The following is a 17,821-nucleotide window of genomic DNA, read 5'->3' as shown; positions in this document are numbered from 1 at the left end:
TTTGCAAGTATATGCGCTGGAAACTGGATCTCTCTTTGTTCCTTTCAGTGTCGTCCTTCTCCCTCCCAAGAACACACCCTCTGACCCCGAGTTAACAAAAGGCACAACGAGGAGAAGAATACATGTAAATCCTTATCATGGGAACAATAGATGATGAATATGACAATTTTCGTCTCAAATTTCTGGACCATACCTCAAAAAGACGAGGCATTGTCCAAGGAAGTTAAATTTTTCCACTGTGACCCTATGCCTTGGGCTTAACTATACTGCCCCCCTATGGTGGATACATCTGTGTGTGGCCACTTTTCCACCTTAGCACCAACCTTACATGCTTTATATTTTTAAGTTGAACTGCAGCTGAACCAGTTTTAGAGGGACAGAAAATAAGAGAGCACAGGGCTTCACCTATATCTGGGGCAATAACAGACAAATGAGTTGCTTAGTGAGGAGAAGATGCGACAAAACACAAAAGGGGATAGAGGGTCAGTACAAAGAGCCAAGTGCAATTCAAGCCAAATTTGACTATGTATTACTCTATAAGCTCTTTCAGGAAGGTATTTCTCTGACTTTGTAGCCACAAGACACAGAAAATAATTACAAAACAAAAGTAAAGTTGATTTTGTATGAAAAACATTTATAGTTTCCTGAATATCAAATGGCAAAACCCAACAGTGATCAATGTTGATGTACAGCAGCATATGTCATTATGTAGAGCAAGTCTTGTCTCAAAGTCATCTCCACCTTGCTCCTCTGTAGCCGTTAGCTGTTAGCCTAGCCCTTTTACCAAAACAGACCGAATGGATAGTTTAACCCTAAGCAGTGACTGATCAAACTTAATAATGTATGGTCAACATTAGTAAGACGGTGTGCTGAGATAACTGAAACATGCACTTTGAAGTCCTTCAGAAGAACAATAGGTAATAAGTTGGTAAATCAACGTTAACAAGTGTTACATAATAAATGTACTTATGGTTATCTTCTTGAACGACTGCGGCCTTTGAATGGGTCGTCCTGTATCAAGACAAAAAAGATGAAGATGAAAAAAGGATTAAAACATTTATCAGGGAACAGATAATTAAATATAGCTGAGTCCATTTCTGGCAACTCAAATACAACATGGATTATGTGAGATAAAATGTAGGGGTATACATTTTTGTCAATGTGACACAAAAAGATATTAAGACTTAAGAGCAGTTCAATTCCCAGAAAACTATGTGGTTACACAGTAATCCTACTTACAGGTTGAGTCATTTTTCACCAATGGGAATAAAATCACAGTCTATATACAAGCTACATCATTTTCTCCAATCTCTTCTTACCTCATCATCATCACTGTCATCAAATGCAATTCCTCTAGACTGGCTCTGGCTCTGAGAGCTGTACTTAGTGAAGGATGATGATGACGACGATGCTGATCTGTGGTAACCAAGAGAAGGAGTCAGGGTAAAACACAATTAAAAAGTATCAGAAATTTGAAATATGAAGTGAGGGACAGCGAGTGTGATGCAATATGGACAGCTGTGTGTCTCTACAGGGATTTTTTTCTTAAAGGGGACTTCCCTTATTTTCTATCTTCTAATAGCGGCATGTTTTGATAACACAATCAAACAGCATGCCTTGACGGGCGGAGTAAAATGTCAGCAGTGTGGCGATCCATCCGTCACCGCACTCGCCTTTGCGACTAAAAATAGTTTTGAGCGAGCAAAATAGGCTTAAATCATTCAGCACGCTGTGCGAGCAGCCTACAGATTTCAATCAGCAGCAGAAACGAAAGACGAATCCCATCGGTTGTGGGTTGAACGGGGGTCACAGACACAGACAGTAATGTATTCCTGTCAAATACGGCAGCCATCGGCTTACCGGGCTATGGAGAAGTCGGTTCCAATAATATCCTCTTCTTGGCATCATGACTGCCCAGAAGTACCTGAACAGCCGAGCCAGCCGAACACAGGTATGTGACGTGTCAGAGGAGAAGCGAGCCGTTCACGGCCCACAAACCTCACCGCACTTTAGGAACTGTTCTTTACTTATGAAGGGACTTGTCAGGGGAGGAGGGTGGCTGGTTGATTCTTATTTTATTTATTTATTTTATTTTGATCCTCCCTATGTTAATCACTGATTGATGCTGTTTTTTAAGTATGAATAAGTCAAGTAATTTATTCCATTGAAATATCATTGATGTATTATAGAAAAGTGATTTATCTTTTTATAAATGACAAAAGGCACATCTGCTTCATTTTCGCTGTGGTATCGTGATACTACTCAGAACCATGATATTTTCATTGGTATTGTACAGTGGGTCCCAATTTTGGTACCGTGACAACACTAATCTGGAGGGGGTTCATCTGCAAAAACTAATGAAAAACTAAACAACGATAGTCGGTATTCGGTACTCGGTATTCGGCCAAGCGCTTAATATTATTCGGCTACGGCTTCGGCCACAAATTTTCATTTCGGTGCATCCCTAGATACAGGTGTTACTGCACAGACAGTACAAGGAAAATAAAGTGTTTTTTGACCATTAAATTATGTGAACAGGTTCTATTAGAAACCCAAAACACAAGTATGAACCTGAATATGAGCATAATAGCTCTCCTTTAAAGTACTGGTCTACCATATTGTAGATCAAAACAAACATACTTTGGAGGGGGGAGGGATGCTTTCGTGACAGGTATATCTTCATCTGAGTCATCAATGGTCACCTGGAGATGGATAAAGATTAGAAGCAAGTCTGGAGGCAATTCAGTTAACATACTCTGTGTGTGTGTGTGTGTGTGTGTGTTTGTTTGTTTGTTTTGTTATCTGGCTTACTTCATCTGCTTTGTAAGATGCAGAGGCTGCAGTTCGAGATGATTTCTGGGACGGAGCTTGAAATGCTAAGTAATGAGGAATAAGTAGGAGAAAAGGGACATAAACATTTAAGTCATGAAAAATTGAAAGATGAGGAGCAGGAAAAAGCGAAAAGCAGGTTAGTAAACTGCTAAAATAAAATAGGATTTCTATGCTTTTTCTGTGGTGTTGCAGTCTGAGATGTGAAAAAATAAACTTGTGTGTTCATAGATCAATCACACACACACACACACACACACACACACACACACACACACACACACATTCTCACAGTCTTCTACCTTGCATAATGCTTCTGCTTTGGGTTGCTGCTGAGGATTTCTGGGAACGGCCACGACCGGCTGGCTTTGGTTCGGTGGCAGTTGCACCTGGAAAGACAGATAAAGAGGTCAGAATAAGGATTTATGATTCAACACACAGCATCATCACATACAGTGCTTTGTTTAGCTGCATCAAATATGTATTCCTTATATTCAAATCAGTATTTTACTGTGCAATAGTAGTATATGCCATTCAAAGAGTATTGTTTAGTTTGTGTGTTGAGAGTCTGAAGATTTCACAAACTACAATACGCACTTTCACTTCGTCTTACCAGCTCTCTTGCGTACAACTGTTCTGCCAGTGAAAAAATATTTAATAGTGGACTTTTTTCTCTTTCGCAATAAGACAAATGTTCATTCCAGAAAGTGAGTAACATGGTTTGATTAGTTTTGACTTCCCTCTGCTGGAGTGTGACTAAACAGTATTAATAGCTATGTATACATACACAAAATATTCTGGTTTTGTCCTGATTCTCCTACTAAGCTGTTTACATGGATAATAAAGATGAATATTCCACTTATATTCCCATTTACATGCAGTCGTGCATATGCCAATTAAGGAGCCCTACCATGTTGTTTATCACATCAAAACATGGTAAAGTGGAACAGCTGGAGCTGCTTGTGCCACTTGTTTGACCATGTGAACACAGCCTCCCACTTTCACTTCTTCAACCACAGCATTTTTGAGAAGGTCAGTGTTGCAATATTTGTGCATATACAAAAACATGTTGATGTCCAAGTCTTTCATAATGTTTAAAGTGGGTGTGTTTCTCCTACCAACCAGAACTGTGGGCTTTTATTTTGGGCATACTACTACCTCTCCTCTCCTCTCCTTTCCTCTCCTCTCCTCACCATGGATGCATAAAGAGAACTCTGTTGCTGTCTCGTGTGTGACAAAGATGATGATGAGAGACTCGTTGTTGAGGTCGAGAAATATCCTAAGCTTAATGACTCACGATCAAGTCATTAAAATACAATGGCCAAAAAGATATTGCCTGGCGAGTCATAGCTGTGGAGACTGGTTCTTCAGGTGAAAAATGAAGTTTAATTAGGGGCTCTCCATACGTGATGTTAGCTTAAGCTAATGCAGAGGTGGAAGAGGTATAGTTCTTTCAGTAAAATTAGTAATAACTTTGTGTGGTCATCTGTTAACAAGCTGCAGTGTGACGCGTCCAGTGTGTGCTAGAGGCAGCACATGACGCGCCATGCCGCAGCAGCTTTGGAGTGTTTTCAGCTTTAGGCTCCAATATATATTCTGATAGATTCTGTTAAATGATAGAAATCCATAGAAAAGCATTACTGTTTGTGTCGACCTCCACATCATGATCATACTAATTTTGTTTGTAAAATACCTGTATCTGTCAGAGTCTATCAGATGATTCAGTAGTTAACCTCTTATGCTGTGGGTCTGGTCTATTAAATCATCCAGTGCTGGCTGAGGCTGTTTATCACAGATGTACATTCTGATCCACTGGTATCTCTTATTTTCTTTCGAACTGTGTAAAGAGCATTAGCATTGGTAATTGTCAATGTTTCTGCAATGCCCTCTCACAATAGTCTGGTAGGCAGTCACTGTATGTCTGTGTATCTTTGGTGTGACCGTACAGTGGTGTATTTGCTCTGAGTCACTGCCTTGTATCAAACCTACATTCTTGAATAATCCTTTACAACATTTATTTACTACAATGTGTTTCCCTCTGCACCTCTACTAGTGACAGACAATATGACAACTCACCTCTCCCCCTTCCCCGGCCACCCCGCCCCCTGCTTCCTCGCCCTCTGCCTCGCGTGGCAGGAGGAAATGGGGTAGAGCCTTCGTCAGAGTCCATAGCGAGCTCATCAGATACGTCCAGGTCCATTGGCTCATCGCCGCGCTCCAAACGGTGAGCTTTGGCTCTGTCCATAGCCTGAGAAATAAAGTGTACACCACGTTACAATTATTTCTGTCATTTGAAATATATCCTTTCTGTTGTTCATAATTGGTTATCAGAGTGTTGTCTTGCCACATACACATGTCCAGTGTGAACAGCTCAGTTTGTTAAAACACCGGGCATTAAACACACCAGACATTTTACTGGCTTGTGCATTAGTTACTTACTTCTTTGATTTCCTTCTCTTCCTCAGTTGTGTTCTTTTTGGATTCTCTGAATCGCCGCACCTAAAAATGTAAAAACATGCACACAAAGTAACGTATAACATCAACTCCATCTTCTCTACTTCCCACGCAAGCCCCACCCTCCTTACTTCTGTGTCTATATCCTGCTCTGTAGTTACTCCTCTGGCTTGGAGGTGGCGCTGTGTCTTCTCTAACTGGTAAGTGATCAGCTCCTCAATGGCATCTTTCTCATCTTTGTCTACAAACTCCTGAATGGCCTTCCCCATGCCCTGCTCGGTCAGAAGGGACAGCTGCACTTTCTGTGAAGATATGCGCACGCACTTTTCAAAAAAATATATGTAGAAACAGTGGATGACAATAAGTGTTTTAACACCCTGTGAGTGTGTGAATGTAAATTTTTGCATGTGCAGTACCTGTTCAGTTGCCTCAAAGTACTGTTTAACCAGGTCCTCCACTCTCAGACCCTCGACTGCTGTGGTTTTTAATATTTTGCCATAGTCAACATTGATCTCATCTAAAAAGCACAAAGATTGAAAGACGTCAAATAGACAGTACTGTACATCAATCAATGACATGTACTGCAGATCCACAGCTGTATATTTAGCCTGTGTCAGACCTTTGATGTCTTCTTTTTGCTCACGCCGTCTGAGAAAGTGAATGATATCTTTTGGGTTAGCTACACGGTCCACAAACTTCTGACTGAAACGAGCCGTGTTGAACGTGTCAAAACCTCCAGTGTAGTCCACCTGGAGAAGGCAAAGAAGATTATGAATTTGAAAGTAGCACAAATAGGAAGGTGTGTGCGCACATGCTGCAAGAGTGTCCATCTTACCCTCAGGCGAATGAGAGGTTTCTCTGGGGTGAGTGGACATCCAAGTCTTTCTCTTTCAGCCTCTTCTATCATCTCTGTGACCTACAGTGCAGACGGACAAGCAGGGTAAGATAACGAGATGCTAGACGGTCTCCGTATAGGCCCGTTTCCACCGCAGGAACTTCGGGGTAATTTTATGGGGCCAGGGCCGTTGGTGCGTGTCTCCACCGCAGGAAACACCCCTGAAGGACAGAGTTCTGGAACTTTTACAGGGACTAAACAAGTCCCTGCCACAGAGTAGGTACTCAGAATGGCCCCGAAAGACTCCTGGCTGGGGCTTGGGGATTACTTGGTGCTGATTGGATATACTCAAGGAGGGATGTGACGTCAACAGAAAGCAAGAAAATAGCTGGCATTTTTAAAACTCAGCAGACGAGGGTTAGCTCGTTCATATAGCTTCCTCCACCATGTTAAAAAAACTCACTAAATGGCCTGTGAAAAAAATATTCTTTCCAGTGGATATCTTAGTTACAACATGATTGAGCTAGCAAAGCAGTTTTGTGTTGATATGTGTGGTATTTATTCAATTTTGGGAAATCACGATGTCTAGAAAGCATCAGCTGACAGGGACAGCTAACAGCAGCAGCAAAGCTAACATCAGGACATCATCTGTTAAAAGCCTCCCGTTGTCGGATACGACATGAAACTACTCCAGTTAGCTCAATCATGTTGTAACTAAGACATCCGCTGGAAAAAAAAAAAATTTTTCACGGGCCATTTAGTGAGTTATTACAAACACCGCTATCGGCTAACGGCGTCCCTATGTCGCCCCGGTCAAAATGGTCGCGCAACGATTACGTCACATCCAGAGGCAGCCCGTAACTTTACAGGAACCTTCCTCGTACTCCGCTCTCTCAGTGGAGACATGGTGGTTGAGAGGGCCGAACGAGAGGACGTTCCTGTAGTAGTTCCTGCCCCCCAAATACTACCAGGAACTTCTTCAGTGGAAACGGGCCTTATGTTTGTTGGTGACCTTAAGTGTTACCTTTGCATAGCACAAGTCCTCCACCTTCTTTGTGACATGGGGTGTATCAGGTGTGAAGAGATCTTGGTAGTCATCCAGCACCACATCTTGGATGAAGAACTGACGCACTGTGTTTAGGGGGATCTTTTTCAGGTTCATCTTACGACCTTTCACCCTCAGCAGTCCTATGTGCCTAGATTCATACAGACAGATACTTAATCACTTTAAAACACATTCAGAGTATCAAGTTTACTCTAAACTGTGTGTGTGTGTTTATGTATGTATTTGTTGGTACACACTTTTTGGTTGCCTCTCCAGGGGACAGGGAGGTAGCTACAGAGCTGCCGGGCTGTGTCACATAGAAAAGCTGCTGTTCATTTCTGGTTGGCGCAATCAAACACTCATGCTCATGACCCCACACCACCAAGTCGATAAAGTCATCCAGAAACTGCTCAGGGATGTAGTTAGTGGGTCCGTGCTTACTCCTAGAGAAAACACAAATACAGAGGAACAATTTATTTGAACATGCAAAAAAAAAAAAAAAAAAAAACTTTAAATAAAAATAAGCAATTGATTAAAACAATTAGAAAGAGAAGAAAACAATATATTCACATCTCATTTACATTTTCAAAAGGAGTAGGAAGAAGTATAAAGTATTATCTGGTCCTACCCCTTGTTCACTCAATATTCATATCAATAATAATAATAATACTGTAATAACAACAACAATAGTAATGCTAATAATAACAACAAGAACAAGAAACAACAACAAACAACAACAACAAAAACGACTACAATAATGACAACGACATACGACAACAACAGTAACAACAAAAACAACATATAGATACACTCACTTACATATAACATATTAATTATAACTGTTGTAATCCTCCTCCCTGTATTTAGTGAAAACCATGTGTTTATACCTGTTTTTAAAGTGATTCATGTTTGGACATTGTTGTAACTCCACATTCAGACTGTTCCATAGTCTCACCCCAGCAGTTGATAAAGACAGTCTTTTCTTTGATGTGCGAATTTTTGGAGTTTTGAAGTTTAATCCCCCCTTAAATTATACCCACCCTCTCTTTCCTGAAATATTTCCTGTATGTTATGTGGTAGAAGGTTATTTCTTGCTTTATACATGAATACTCCTGTTTGATATTGCACCATGTCATAAAGTTTAACTATTTTAGATTTTATGAATAAGGAATTGGTGTGCTCCCGAAATCCGACATTGTGAATTATTCTAATAGCTCATTTTTGTAGACTGAGTAGTGGCTGTAAAGAACTTATGTATGAGTTTCCCCAAACCTCTGTGCAATAATTCAAATACGGTAATACTAGTGAGCAGTACAGAATGTGGAGTGACCTGTGGTTCAGAAAGTGCTTTGCCTTGCCTAGGACTGAGATGCTTCTAGACAGTTTAGTGTGGATATGTTTGATGTGAGGTTTCCAGCAAATTTTATCATCTATAATCACCCCAAGGAATTTGATTTTGTGCACCCTTTCTATACTAACACCCTCTATATGCACCCGTGCTTGATTGTTGATTCTTCTGTTTCCAAATACCATTATTTTTGTTTTACTCAAGTTTAGTGAAAGCTTGTTTATGTCAAACCATATTTTTATTTTGCTTAGTTCTGATGTGATTAAGTCCAAAAGTTGCTGCAAATTCTCACCACACCCCAGTATATTTGTGTCATCAGCAAACAATATAAATTTCAATAGCTGTGATGTCCTGCATATGTCATTTATGTACATGATGAATAGTTTTGGTCCTAGCACTGATCCCTGAGGTACACCACACACAATGTCCAAACACGATGACTGAGATTCCCCCATCTTCACAAACTGTTTTCTGTTTTTTAAATAGTTTCTGACCCACTCTGATACCACACCCCTAATCCCATAACGTTCCAATTTATTGATAAGTATTTCATGGTGTCAAATGCTTTTTTTTTTAAAATCGATGAACACTCCAACTGCATATTTCTTATTGTCAATGGTGTTTGTGATTTCTTCAATGAGTTCTGTTAGAGCTAGAGAAGTTGACTGGTTTGACCTGAATCCATACTGACTGTCCGAGAGTAATTTGTGTTTATCTGTGAAACTGTCTAATCTGTTGTTGAAGAGTTTTTCAAGAATTTTTGAAAATTGTGGGAGAAGAGAAACAGGCCTGTAGTTTGTGAAAATGTGCTTATCTCCAGTTTTGTATAATGGGATGACTTTGGCTATTTTCATGCTGTCAGGAAATTGACCAGTTTGGAAAGACAAATTGAAAATGTGGTTTAGCGGTTTGGATATCCCGTCTATTACCATTCTGACTAGTTTGGTATCAATGTCATTATAATCAGTGGATACTTTATTTTTGCATTTCTTGACAATGTCTATAATCTCTTTTTCTTCTTCCCGAACGCTCCTCTGGTCTCCTGCTCGTGAGGGATTCATTACAATATCGTAACATGGTTTAGATTTCTAAATAAACATTCACCTCGTCACTAGATAGACCTACTCCTGAAAAACTCGTGCGCAAGGGTTTTTGTCCCTACGAGGCCACCGTCATTTACCCGATGGGAGGGATGAGTGAGTGAGTCCTGCAATCTAGAATTTGACCACTGATGTCACTGTTTTCAACCCATTTTACACACTGGCCCTTTAAGGACTAAGTTGCAGATTTCAAGTTTGCAGTATGTACTGCATTACACAGTCCACAACATGCATCTCTAATACGTTGACATTTTCTGTGGTTATCCTAAAATAGACAGCTTTCGTCTCTGGTTTAGACTATCCAACACCATAAACGCACCTGTTCTGGTGGATGGCAAAGAGGTTAAACCATTCATCTTGGTCTTCTTTGGGGCGAAGCATCGTTACTTGGTTGTTGACAAACATCCTGTACAAGCGCTCATCTGGGATAGAACCTACACACACATTCATACATAATTTAGACCTAAGCATGAATGCTTTTATGAATCTTGGCAGAACACAGATTTTAGAAATGGATATTACCAAAACAAACACTTACCAAGACCAAATAATGCCAGCTTGGTGCTGCCTTTCTGCATGAGAATGGGACTAATCTCTATCCTCTCAACTGACTGGGAGTGACCAAAGTGATTGACAAGACCAGAAGCACTCAGCAGATCCAACGCGCACAAACCCTCAGCCTTGAGGACAAAAAAGCTGCATTAAAACAAACCAATATACAGGCACAACAAAACAGACACAATTGCAGATACATGCATGTTAAGATCTGGTGTTGTGTCTTATTATTTCTTTCATGCTGGAGGCAGCTTACCCCAGTTGGATCATCATGGTTACCGTGAATGCTGAATACAGGAATAGAGATGTTCAGGTTTTCATCCTGATAGTTAACCCAGGGGAACCTGCAACACGTCAGCACACATATAACAACATTACTATAACAAAAATACAATATTTTGCCAGAATGACCACAAAAACACAGCAGGACTGACTGGGTGGTGTTGAAGTTGACAGTCTGGTCACTCATAATGTTGAAGTGTACAGGATTGTCACCCATGCAGTATTTTCTTAGCATAGTGATGCAGTTGTGGAGGCATCGACGTGACGGCTTGTTCTCATGGAACAAATCACCACCCAGCAGGATAAAATCCACCTGCAAGCAAACAAATGAGCAAATGCAAATCAGTAGGTATTTAGAACAGGTAGACTTTTGTATGTCCATGCAAGCAGACGATGAGTCACCCATCTATGAACTTGCACATACCTGATTTGTCTTGGCACATTTCAGGATCTCATCCAGTGTGTTATAGGTGTCATTACCGCGGATAGCATCCTTCTCGAGGTAACCGAGGTGAATGTCTGTGGCGATGAGGATCTTGAAGGTATCCTCATCATCCCTAAAAAAGAAAATGCACACAATACAGTCATTAAAAATACACTATTACTGTGAACTTGCATTGCATATGACCTGGGTGTAAACATTATTCTCTGGAAGATTTCAAAAGCTCTGTTAATATGCAATCAGCTAATTTACAATACATTTCGTTTGAGAATTTGAAAAGGAAATCATAATATAAACAGACTTACAAGGTGCTCTCCGAGGACATGATTACAGGGATCTGTTTACACCAGACAAGAGGTCAACGAAAGGCGTCACCTGCAGACAATAAAGTGATGTTGAAGTTATATTTAGCCCCAATCCTCTTGTAAGTTACAGAAATGCTACAACCATATCACAACTGCAAATGTAGATATGTACTTAAGGAACTAGGAAATACTGCATAGCATGGTTAGATAAATGAAGGCAGTAAGCCTAAGTAAACAAGAAATGTCATACAAGCATTACGGTAACGTTAACTTTTGTCGCAGTTACCAAAAGAAAACCACGTTTATAAAGAAAACGTTATGTTATATTGTGTGCTAGCTAACTAATTAACGGTCAATAACGTTAGCAGCTAGCTAACGCTAACTTGTATCTGCATGGTAAGGTAGTGTGAGGATGTTGACTCAAGTTAACGTTAGCTTTCACTTTTGCTGAAACCCTTAAGGCAAGTTGACTATGAATGCTAAAGCTAACACGAGCTTAGCTTGCATTTACATATAGTACGGGTCTAAACTACAAATAATATGTCTATTAAACTTTAAAGAGTTATTTGTTGTGTGTGCTCGATGCTACAACGTGGGGGAAACAACAGTTAGTTACCCACCTCCTCTTGAGTCCCAAAATATGTCAGAGAAATCCCGGCAAGTCTTGCAAACCCTCTCCCCGCCCCTCACAGATGGCTCAGAGTTATTGTAGTTTTATTTTGAAACATCGCCGTTCTAAAGTAGAGAATGTCCGCGGGAGAAAAACTACACTTCCGGTAAGCAAATAAAGTGCGTTTGCTTTAATGTTAACGTCGCACCGGTTGGCTTTCTCTGTATCGTGTGTGTACGTAGCGCAGGCGGACGGGGCAGGCTGGTATTTAAATCATTCAAACCCCTCAGAAACCCTGGATTGTGAGGCTGTCAAGTGATGTTTTCTTTTCACAACCCATATTAGCGCTGCCAGCCTTAAACGGCGCTAAGCTAGCAGGCTGCAAATCGTCTTTTAAAATAGGTTTAGCTGTAATTTTACATTTATTTAACATTAACACATTTTCCGTATTTTACTCCTGGTTCAGCATAAACGAGGCAAACTGGATTGGCTGCATTTCAATGGAGAAGCTGTCAAAAACAGCCGGTGCTGATGCTACGCGGGAGAAGGTAGCTTTTACATTTAGCCTCATTTAATGTACAAAAGAGTTAAAGCTGTCCGCCACCTTTTATAGTGTCCATAAAGGTAGCTATACAGCTGCCTAGCAGCAGTTGCTACAACTCAGTCCAGCTGATGTTGCAGACCTAAAAAGTGTTCTGACGTTTCAGCTTAATGCGTTATATTTGATTTAAGGAGGAGAAAATCATGTTGGTGCATAATATTCAAGGGCTTAGCTCATATTTATTTCCCTTTCTGTGCTTCATATTTAGGTTATTGCTAATGATGAGATGGCTACAATATCTCCATTACTCAAATATGTTGGATGCTTTTCAACATTTATCCCTGTTTCCCTGCAGGAGCTCTGTGCACCCCCAGCACCCACTGGAGTAGTATCTGACAGCCTGTCACTCCCATCTTATAAAGAGTACCCAGCTCATCGTCCCTTCATTAACACACTTGTGCATCACACACCCCAAACACAAACACGTCAGTTTAATCGCCCATCATCATCCAGCAAAGCATTCCCAGAGACCAGCAGTGCAGGTAACTTCAACTTATGCGTGTGTGTGTGTGTGTGTGTGTGTGTGTGTGTGTGTGTGTTTGTTTTCCCTTTGCAAAGTTTCCATTCAGGCATTGTAGTGTTTCAGAGCTCCATGGTTACAGCATGTGCAACATGATGCCACACGACTTGAATGTCTCAGTTGCACGGACATCTATTCATTCTTTCACATCCTCTCTGTCGTCCCATCCTATCCTCCCATTCTTCCATCCAAACCTAAAAATCATATCGTATTGCACCATGACTATAATCATGCCCTAAGTATGTTCAGTATATCCCTGTATGCATCACATTCTTGTTTCTAATAATCTATAATACGCATAATCCCTGTGTCTGTGCACATGTAGCAATCCTATCTGCCTTGAGGAACCTCCAGGAGAAGATCAGGAGGTTGGAGTTGGAGAAGGGGCACGCAGAGCTCAGTCTGCACACAATGGGGAAAGATGCATCACGCACACATCTGCAGAGCGATAAAGTCACACAGAGACTCTTCAAGGATTACACAGAAGAAAGAGACAGAGAGAGCGGCCAGTCCAACTGCAATCAAGGTGAGTGTATGAATAAGATGCTATAACTTATTTATGTTTCCTCTCATTTCTTATATCTCATGGTGTCCCATTGTTCTTCTCCACAGTGTTGATTACTCATCTGGCTGCTGCAGAGTCTCGCTGCGTGAAGCTGGAGCGACAGCTGGATCACATGAGGAGGATGCTGCGCAGTGCCAAGTCAGACAGGACCAGCCTGCTCAAACAGCAGGTTAACCCAGCGTTCCTTAGTGTCATAGGCTGTGATATAAGACTTTGATTCAACGTTATTAAAGCTTTTTCAAATACTACACAAAAATATAATGTTTATTGTAAAAACCTATCATATGTGAGTGAGCAGATTTGTAGAACTGGATTGATTGCTCTCCATGCTCTCAGGTTTCCACTGATGCAGCCAAGTCAGCTGATCAACAGTCTGACACAGTGTCTGAGCATGCCCAGTTGGAGAAGCTGGAGCGACTGGAGCAGGAGTATCTTAGGCTGACACGCACACAAAACAACGCTGAGGTACAGACAAAGACAGAGAAATTTTAAAGTAGTTACTGATGTTAACTGCCAAGGGGCCTTGGTTCAAATGGTACATTTCTGTGCAGACCAAATTACACTAATTCTTTGCTCTTCAAACAAAACAAACAAAACATTGAGTAGTGAAGCGTGGCCCTGTGACCAAAAGGGCTGTGGTTCCCAATCTGGGGGTCAGGATCATCTTGAGGGGGTCAAATATTAATAAAAGGGGCAAGAAAACATATTTTAAAACATTTATTTGACAAAAAAAATCTGTTTTTTAAAAAAATTCCTTAATTTTTGTTGTTGTTGTGAAACACTTTTACCTCTGTAGGCCCCAGTTTGAGAGGGAAAAGAAATTGCAATTAAGCAGTCACCGATTAGTTCAAAAAGGTCACAAACCAAATCGTGTAGGCTGAAAACCTCTGATCTACTTTGGTTCAGTTCAGATCAGTTCAAAAGTCACAAGTCTGGGCATTATCGTATACTTTGATTTGAACTTAAAATGATGCATCAAGGGCGGCACGGTGGTGTGGTGGTTAGCACTCTCGCCTCACAGCAAGAGGGTTGCCGGTTCGATCCCGGGCGTGGGAGCCCTTCTGTGTGGAGTTTGCATGTTCTCCCCGTGTCAGCGTGGGTTCTCTCCGGGCACTCCGGCTTCCTCCCACAGTCCAAAGACATGCAGATTGGGGACTAGGTTAATTGGAGACTCTAAATTGTCCATAGGTGTGAATGTGAGCGTGAATGGTTGTTTGTCTCTATGTGTCAGCCCTGCGATAGTCTGGCGACCTGTCCAGGGTGTACCCTGCCTCTCGCCCGATGTAGCTGGGATAGGCTCCAGCCCCCCCGCGACCCTCAAGAGGATGAAGCGGTTAGAAGATGAATGAATGAATGATGCATCAATAGAGTGACTGAAACATCATTCTGTCCACTCAGACATATTTTCAGGTTATGATCTCACTTAACCAGAATGCTGATAAGGCAATTGATGTTTTATCTCAAGGGGGCAGAGACAAGAGGGAAAATCATTCTATTTTCTTATTATTACCATCACAAAAATGATGATTGCGTGTATCTGAATGTGTCAGATGAAGATTCAGGAGCTGGAGATGAAACTGCAGGAGGAGGAGCACCAGAGGAAGCTGGTCCAGGATAAAGCTAATCAGGTAACAAGGCTTTGATGTGTATTTCTCCTTAGCTCCCATTACCACTATTGCAAGCCTGTAATATTTCCTATATTTGAAAGGAAGCTCAGTCTACTGTTTGAAATTTGTTTGTCTTATTGTGTGTGTGTGTGTGTGTGTGTGTGTGTGTGTGTGTGTGTGTGTTTCTTAGCTACAGACAGGTTTGGAGACCAATAGGATACTACTGCAGTCAGTGTCACCTTGCCTGTCCAGCAGACAGTCCAAAGAGAGAAAGTCCAGTTCAAAGGTAAAGAACTTAATTGTGGTGGTTTACGGTTTTATTTCTATCTGTGCACACTGAGAATGTTTCTTTCACTCTTTATAAGCAGATGTTTGAACAGCTGTGACTGTGGAAGTTAAGTGCTTTCATACAGTGTTTGTACAACTGTGTCATATTAAGTAGGAAAGGATCTCAGTGCACTGATTTAGATATTCTGATTTTTAAATAGTATAAAAAAAAATCAGTGAATGTTCCATTTTCCTAGCATTTATTTCTCAAAAAAGCACCCAACATTTTAAACAAAAATAGTTTTAATAATACATTTTATCTCCACTTGCTGTCATTATAAAATTAATATTTTTTGTATGTTGGTCGGACAGAAAAACTAATTGGTTAAATGTTTTGAACAGGAAATTATCTTTTCAAAACACTTGACAGGTTAACTGATAATGAAAACAATTCTTAGTTGCAGGCCTGCTTTGTGCTCCTAAATGTGCATTTTCCTGTGTTTATGTTGATTTTCTCTTTCCAGAAACCTTCACCACAGCAGCCGTCCTACACACAGCCACACTATAGACTGAGCCTCAGGGATGTACCTTTTGTCGCTGGAACGGTAATATGGGCACAGATGTATTTGTGGACTTAGTGTTGGAATAAAATGGTCTTTATTTAGTGCTGAACTTCCCTTACACTTGATCTCTGTTCTCTTTCAGTCAGTGGGCTGCAGCCACTCAGTCAGAGCAAACGTCCAGTCGGTTTTGTCTCTCCTGAAGCTACACCAGCCACACCTCTGCAACAGCCGTGTCCTCTCTACCAAAGCTAACAGCTATGAGTCAGGTAGTCCCAGGCATTCAGACAGCTCCTCGTCTTCCTCCACCACTAGCGGGGAGGAGCTTTCAGAGCTGCTGCAAGCACTACAGGAGGAGCTGCGACTCATGAGCTTGTGAGTGTCGTCACATATGAGCCCTGCATGGAGTGGATTAGTTAGAATACTGTTGAATTTAAATCTGTTTGTGTTGCAGGGAGCAGGATGAGTTGATGAGGCAGGTGGAAGCCAGCATTTCTGACCAGGAAAGAAAAGAACTTCAGAGGGAGCAGGAGAGGCTGCTGCTGAAAATGGAGAGGAAAGGAGAGCAGATCAGTAAGCTCTACAAACACAAAACGCAGGTAGGTTTTCACACAAAAAACACAGCTCAGCTCACACAAAACCAAACTGCAGAAGTAAGCTTTTGTTTTCTTGTCTCTCCTCTAGATAAAGAAGTTAAGAAAGGAGGCTAATTCTAGGCGCAACAGCAGAAATGAGGTGAGGGTGACGACCACAGTGTCCACTAGAGGTCGCTCTGCTGGAGCAGTCAGAGTTCAACCAGGAGAGAGGAGCAAAAAGAACCTGCGGCTGCTGAGGGACATGAGGGCTCTGCAGACCTCATTACGGACCTGAAACCCACCAAGGCATGAACACAGCATTAGGTTAATCTAGTTGGTGCTATCTACCTACCTATGGCCATCATTTCACCATCGACCAATCCACTGACTGATGATCACTACAGACTGTCTTTCCTTTCTTTTTTAAATATATGTTTTTTTTCCTGCTTTACTAGGAACATGTAACATGTTTTAAACCAGACCTAAGTTGTCTCTACTAGTCCAGCCAAAATGCTTTTAATGTAAACCAGGTTAATTTGTTGTCTGATTAGTCATCATAGTGTCAAATGACTGGTCGGAATATTTAAAAGCGAGGGCTTCAAGTTGACTTATTCATTATAAATACCATCAAAGTAACTGTATTTCAGTTCATGGAGGAAGTTGTCTCAAACATCAGCCTGGATCAGTGTTTTTTAACTTGATGTTTAAGTGCTTTACCAGCAGAGGGCATGAAAGTTCATAACAAGGAAGCCAAAATCTCGTGGTGCTAAACCCTCCTGGGTTGCTTTATATTTACACATTCTCACATTTCATAAATATTGATACATTGGATGCAGCAGCTTTTGGTAGTGTAAAGAAACTGCAGTGATGAAATAGTCTGACACATATTTTTGCAGTTTGATGAGCCTGATGTTGACCTAACCTGTATTTGTTTAAAATGACTGAACCCTTTGATGTGTTGTTCCAGACTCTCGATATGTGTGTGTAACAGCACGCATGTGTTGTGTGCTATGATCAGAATGTCTGCAGTTATTTCTACAACTATACGTAGGAGGATTTTGTAATTTTTTGCAAATCATGGGTGACCTATTTTTGAGTGAAAACAGATTTCTCTAAGAAATAAAGTATTTATGTTTGCATATGACTACAGTACTGTTTTATTTTGGCTTTGGATTGGTTCTCATCAGCTTATGCTAAGACAGCCAGGCTTGGCATGGTTTTATTTTTTAAAGATATTCCAGTGATCCACTGTTCCCTTGTGAGCTGCTGCTGTTGGGCTCTCCTCATTGACAGACTTGTTTTATCTATCTCTGATGCTGCT

The 17,821-nt window shown here is 41.0% G+C and overlaps 2 protein-coding genes across 5 annotated transcripts; one reads left to right on the top strand and one right to left on the bottom strand.

The window, feature by feature from the left end:
• Positions 1–96: 96 nt before the first annotated feature.
• On the bottom strand, positions 97–11,877 carry mre11a (MRE11 homolog A, double strand break repair nuclease). Of its 2 annotated transcripts, none has more exons than XM_049575761.1 (20): positions 11,816–11,877; positions 11,196–11,265; positions 10,873–11,005; positions 10,601–10,761; positions 10,423–10,510; positions 10,150–10,291; positions 9,931–10,045; positions 7,421–7,606; positions 7,143–7,314; positions 6,119–6,199; positions 5,903–6,032; positions 5,700–5,800; positions 5,415–5,585; positions 5,269–5,328; positions 4,906–5,077; positions 3,132–3,218; positions 2,812–2,876; positions 2,641–2,702; positions 1,320–1,416; positions 97–1,011 (listed from the first exon to the last, which is right to left on the bottom strand). In XM_049575761.1, the coding sequence occupies exons 2-20, from the start codon at positions 11,213–11,215 to the stop codon at positions 973–975; spliced, it is 2,082 nt and encodes a 693-aa protein (XP_049431718.1). In that variant the 5' UTR covers positions 11,216–11,265; positions 11,816–11,877; the 3' UTR covers positions 97–972. The 2 variants fall into 2 exon arrangements, with proteins under 2 accessions (XP_049431718.1, XP_049431719.1); XM_049575762.1 differs by lacking the exon at positions 11,816–11,877 and adding an exon at positions 11,446–11,805.
• On the top strand, positions 1,470–17,597 carry cep57 (centrosomal protein 57). Of its 3 annotated transcripts, XM_049575764.1 has the most exons (12): positions 1,471–1,951; positions 12,272–12,353; positions 12,702–12,888; positions 13,252–13,452; positions 13,539–13,660; positions 13,828–13,956; positions 15,042–15,119; positions 15,289–15,384; positions 15,890–15,970; positions 16,071–16,300; positions 16,380–16,524; positions 16,610–17,597. In XM_049575764.1, the coding sequence occupies exons 2-12, from the start codon at positions 12,306–12,308 to the stop codon at positions 16,793–16,795; spliced, it is 1,503 nt and encodes a 500-aa protein (XP_049431721.1). In that variant the 5' UTR covers positions 1,471–1,951; positions 12,272–12,305; the 3' UTR covers positions 16,796–17,597. The 3 variants fall into 3 exon arrangements, with proteins under 3 accessions (XP_049431722.1, XP_049431721.1, XP_049431720.1); XM_049575765.1 differs by lacking the exon at positions 12,272–12,353 and having other exon boundaries at positions 1,470–1,951; XM_049575763.1 differs by lacking the exon at positions 1,471–1,951 and having other exon boundaries at positions 12,116–12,353.
• Positions 17,598–17,821: the final 224 nt, after the last annotated feature.

This window comes from Epinephelus fuscoguttatus, linkage group LG5 (genome assembly GCF_011397635.1).
Source record: "Epinephelus fuscoguttatus linkage group LG5, E.fuscoguttatus.final_Chr_v1".
Classification (NCBI taxonomy): Eukaryota; Metazoa; Chordata; class Actinopteri; order Perciformes; family Serranidae; genus Epinephelus; species Epinephelus fuscoguttatus.
This window is presented reverse-complemented; position numbering and strand designations above follow the sequence as displayed.